Below are 4,760 nucleotides of genomic sequence, written 5' to 3' on the forward strand. Positions count from 1 at the left end.
GGAATCGTAAGGAAAAATCGTCTGCTCACCTCGACAAGCTCTGCATCTCCAGTAGACAGCAGGACGGTTGAGGGACATGGCTGGGAAAAAGTAATGTTGCTGAAGCGAATCTACGTGCCCGCCTCGGAAGGAATGGATGTATGAGGGGACTGATCCGTCTTTTGGAGGTAACTAGGGCGATCTCGAAGTCGGCCTCCACGAAATCCTCGAGGAACTTGAACTCTTCTTCTGCGCGACGAATCCTTGATTATTTTTACAAACCAGCTGAAATGTTCGGGCCATTTACGCGCACCGCATACCGTGTAGCTTGAACCTAGAGACATATATTGATATTCGACCAAGGACAATTGCAAGAGAAGGCCCTGATGGAAGCATGGAATGTACGGCAAATTCACGGAGAATGATCTGAACCTTGTCGTATTTGCGGTGGGACGGATTTGATTATCCGAACCATGCATATGACATCATCAATATCAATCAAGAAAAAATAATCACGTGTGGTGTGAAAAAATAACATCGCGTCAATAGTACCAAATATCGTAGGTCAGTCCCTCGAATCTTGACCGGCGCGGCCTCGAGCTCGTCTGATGCCCGATCGCCGTCCTCAAACGCCGGAAATACGCGAGAGTGGGTGTTCACTAGTTGTTTCAAAGTCTCAAATCCAAACTAATTCAACCCATGCATTGGGGTGATCGATAATCAGAGTTTGAAATGATTGAGTATTTCCAATGCTAATGGCGAATCACACATGTGTATGATGCTGACACCAGAGAAGATCAAAGGAAAGCCTCGTTAGCATCGGATCTCCGCTACGAAAATTCCGGGGAACAGAAGCTCAGCATATCATCAGGAGGAATTTCAAGGGCATATCTGATCAGGTGCATCAGGTGAACCGTGTATATTGTCTTCTTATCTGCCACATGGACCCCTGCAACAACCGTGATGAGGCTCTTTGACTGATGTGGAAGGTGAAACGACTTGGAGGCATGAGATCATTCGCTAAGATCGTCCAGTGAGGTACATGATAACAGCCTCATGTTCTGGGCGTCTACTGAGAGCTCAAACCTGTAAAGGAGCATAAAACGTCCTAGGACATGAACCTTTGCAACCTCGATCAAGACACCAACAACCCATACACACCAAGTCCACTTCGACCGTGCCCAAGCTCTACTAGCATGGCGCAGCTCATTCCAAGCACCACACCCATTCGAGCGCTCGAAGATCACGGAGATCGTGTGATCGCAGTCGCAGTTTTCCACGACCCATCCACGCATGACGAACGCATGGTCACGGGGTCGTATGATGGAATGGTTCGTCTGTGGGACTTGAAGACAGGAAAGGTGTTGAAGAAGATGGATGGTCATCGTAGTCGGGTGCGGGCATTGGCAGTTTCACGAGATGGAAAATGGATAGCAAGTGGTGATGAGAGTGGAGAGCTCATCGCCTGGCATGGAACAACAGGAGAACCTCTCTCCCCAGCCATCGAGAAAGCCCATGACGGTTGCATATTTTCGCTGGACTTTTCTTGGGATTCCAGCGCGCTGGCCAGCGGATCATCGGATTTCACCACCAAGTTATGGAACACATCACTGCGTGTTATCAAAAATTTCCGACGGTAGATACCTGGCTGGAATGTGACCCCAGGGTCAAGTTTTAGCCATTTCTGGACCTATGGTATAAACCGGCTTCGAAACGGTTGATTTTCCGGATTTCAACCACCTCGAAGACATGGTTTGGCCATCAAGTTCCAGTCAGCTCAAAGCCAGCTACTACCATGGGTCCAGAACGATACTGTATATACACGATAAACCACCTATATCCATTATATATATAAATATATTATATTATATGATATTTCGGATCAGACAATTAATGAGCAAAATTCGTTATATATATTGCAGCGAATACAGCCGCGCATTATCAGCTATAGCAGACATTATAATACATGCTGCTACGTAGCCCATATTCATATATACTAAACTCCAGAAGCGCTTGACAATAAGCGAAGCGGCGATAGCAGGCGATGGACACTAAACATGGGCTTAGAAGGTGATAGGGGATGCCAGACTCGGATGGGGTTGCAGGTAGCGGTGCGTATATGCTCAATGCTGCAAAAAGATAAGTCAGGAGTAGATACCACAAGATTAAACACATACCTCCTTGGGTATGGGTGCTGGAGGGCGCAGCTGGGCGTGGTTGGATGGGGAGAATACGAGAGATGCACTGGGGCCTGGTGTATTGAACGATCAACCGCAAATGAAAATAGGTTATGAAACACCGGCAGGCGTCGAGGCGTGAGTAGTACTTGAGTTGCTAACAGACAAGGTAGCAACGAAACCACGAGCCTTGGAGGAAGAGGGCAGCGAGAAGCAGCAGGTGCAGATATGTGCGAGCGAGCACAGACGAGTGGCGGCATGCGGAAACAACCAAATGCGAGTAAAAGCCCAAAGACAAGCAGAGACAAGTGCAGAGGCGGGGTGCAGACCAGTGCAGGCAAGCACAAACATTAGCAGACAAGCGGGAAGCATAAACAAATGATCAGTTATAGCCTAGTTATAAACGTGAAAAAGCGGTACCTATCGTTCAAGACGCCAGACGCAGACACGTCAAGATAAGCATTGATGTGCACGCACAAGCAAACAGAAATGAGTGAAGATGCTTGTTAGTGATGTACATACATATATAAACGAAAAAGGCGCACCTAGACTGCACCAAATGAATGTGAATGAGTGCAGGACGAACACACACACAAACATGCAAACAAGGGTGGACTGTAGAAGTTGACCTTGCGAGTGAATCAGCAAATGAACGACACACATGATCGCACGTGCAGTTTTAGGACTTACAGAGTGATGCTATTAGTCACAGTGCAGAGGGTCTGCATCTCGCAGGCGCACCATGGATCTACGCGGATGTTCAAGGAGGCGGGACACGATGTTGTGGATGATCGTGTGCTATCCAGAGGGTACTACTGGGAGGCGCGGCAAGAGCATCCAGGAGGAAGCAAGATCATAGTGTGTCAGCGCAGGTGTACATACACAGCACAACATTAACGAGTTGCTATAGTCCTAGACGCACCCCTAGCTAATACACATGCCCACTGCGCAACCCAAAATCCTCCTGTAGTGCTAGCATTAACCCCCGCTAGCATGAAAACTAGGTACATACCTGTTGAAAATATCATTATCGGTTTGGGGTTCGGGACGGTTCGCCGTCGTTGAGATTGTTGTCGAAGGGGTAAGGAACAAGGTGAATTGAAACTCCGTGCACCTTGCTCTGAACAACTTACCTTGTGACACAGCCTCAAGCGTAGTACGACTGCATACATCCAAGCTCAAAGGTAAGTAATTCTACTGAAACTATTGGAAGCTGATCAAATCTTGTAGTTAACATTATACGTGATTATTCGGTGTGCTGGACGTAGGCCACCCCCGGCCACCAGCTGACTTGCGCGTGTACAAGTGTGCCGCCAGTCAATCATACCAGCGCTTGATCAGTAAGTCATATTCTCGATCAATGTATATGCTAGCTAATGCAACGTATCATTTAAAAGTGCGACAATTTAACCCAGCGCCTTACTACGAGGACTCGCAGTTTGTTTTTGGTGCAACAGGTGCTGAATCTGCATATACCACGTCTGCAGAGGCATCGTCATCTGCTGCCGAAGGTGGCTGCAGTACACCACCAACGGAATACACTCCTGAACTTGAGACTTCGGAGCTTCCATACTTCGCCATAGATCCTACACTCCTCGATGATGCGCATGATCCTACGTCGAAGAAGCGCAAGCTTGATTCACTTAGCTCGGAGCTGGAGGATCATGATGCAAACATGCCCACATTTACGGGTACTCATGGACGTGCGGGGCACCCTCCAACTCGACGTTTCCAGTCCCCATTCCTTCCAGCATCCAAGAAGATTTGTACATCAAATCAAAAGACTTCAAAGTACGTGCAACCTTGGTTACAGCGTCAATTGTTACTAAATCTGCTTGGACATTTCAGGATTCCGATTCCCTCGAGATTAAAAGTCTCCACTGAAATTGCTGCACCAATTCATGCCTCTGTGCCGTCGTCAATTCGTTCTTCTGCGCTGTCATCAATTCATTCCTCTGTGCCGTCATCAATTCGTTCTTCTGCACTGTCATCAATTCATTCCTCTGTGCCGTCGTCAATTCGTTCTTCTGCGCCGTCATCAATTCGTTCTACTGCACCATCGTCGATTCGTCCAACTGCACCTTCGCGATCCAATCTGCCAGAATGTCTCTCAACTGTAGTACCACGGTCAACGCATCCTCCTCAGTCTATTCCACAGCCCTCTCATGGTGCCATCACATCCAAGAAACAGGCCGTGTCTGAGCCCCAGGCTTCTTTGACTCCCACTCGCTCGTTTCTTGTCCATAAGCCCATTGTTAGCCGGTCACGTCCAAACCAAACCAGTCGTAAATACCATGCAGCCACTCGCATTCTCCAAAAACACGGTCACATTATCTAGCCGCTCCAAGCTGCCACCAGTGAGAGACATCCCTCCCGTCCCACAAGATGATAGCGACGATGTGGAACTTAACTCTGGGCTCCTAACGCGCAAGTCTATTGGAGGAAGCAGCAAAGATAAAGTATCAGCTCACTCTCGCTCCCAGTGGAATCCGGCCGACAGCATAGCATGCTTCAGACCATGCAAGGCGAAATACTCCAGCTCCGCAAAGAAACAGTCTCGAATTTCCCAAGATCATAGCGCGGTTACAAATCGAATCATATGCA

General features: G+C 48.1%; 1 protein-coding gene across 1 annotated transcript; it reads left to right on the forward strand.

Annotated features, from left to right (window-relative positions):
• Positions 1-1,175: 1,175 nt before the first annotated feature.
• Positions 1,176-4,734, forward strand: DEU56DRAFT_919702 (uncharacterized protein; the record flags this gene model as incomplete). Its single annotated transcript, XM_041358314.1, has 8 exons — positions 1,176-1,500; positions 3,302-3,340; positions 3,387-3,409; positions 3,463-3,496; positions 3,554-3,947; positions 4,005-4,410; positions 4,457-4,615; positions 4,672-4,734. 8 exons carry the CDS (start codon positions 1,176-1,178, stop codon positions 4,732-4,734), a joined length of 1,443 nt encoding a protein of 480 aa, XP_041201330.1.
• Between the last annotated feature and the right edge of the window lie 26 nt (positions 4,735-4,760).

This window comes from Suillus clintonianus, assembly GCF_016758775.1.
Source record: "Suillus clintonianus strain FC179 chromosome Unknown DEU56scaffold_177, whole genome shotgun sequence".
NCBI classification, from domain to species: Eukaryota; Fungi; Basidiomycota; class Agaricomycetes; order Boletales; family Suillaceae; genus Suillus; species Suillus clintonianus.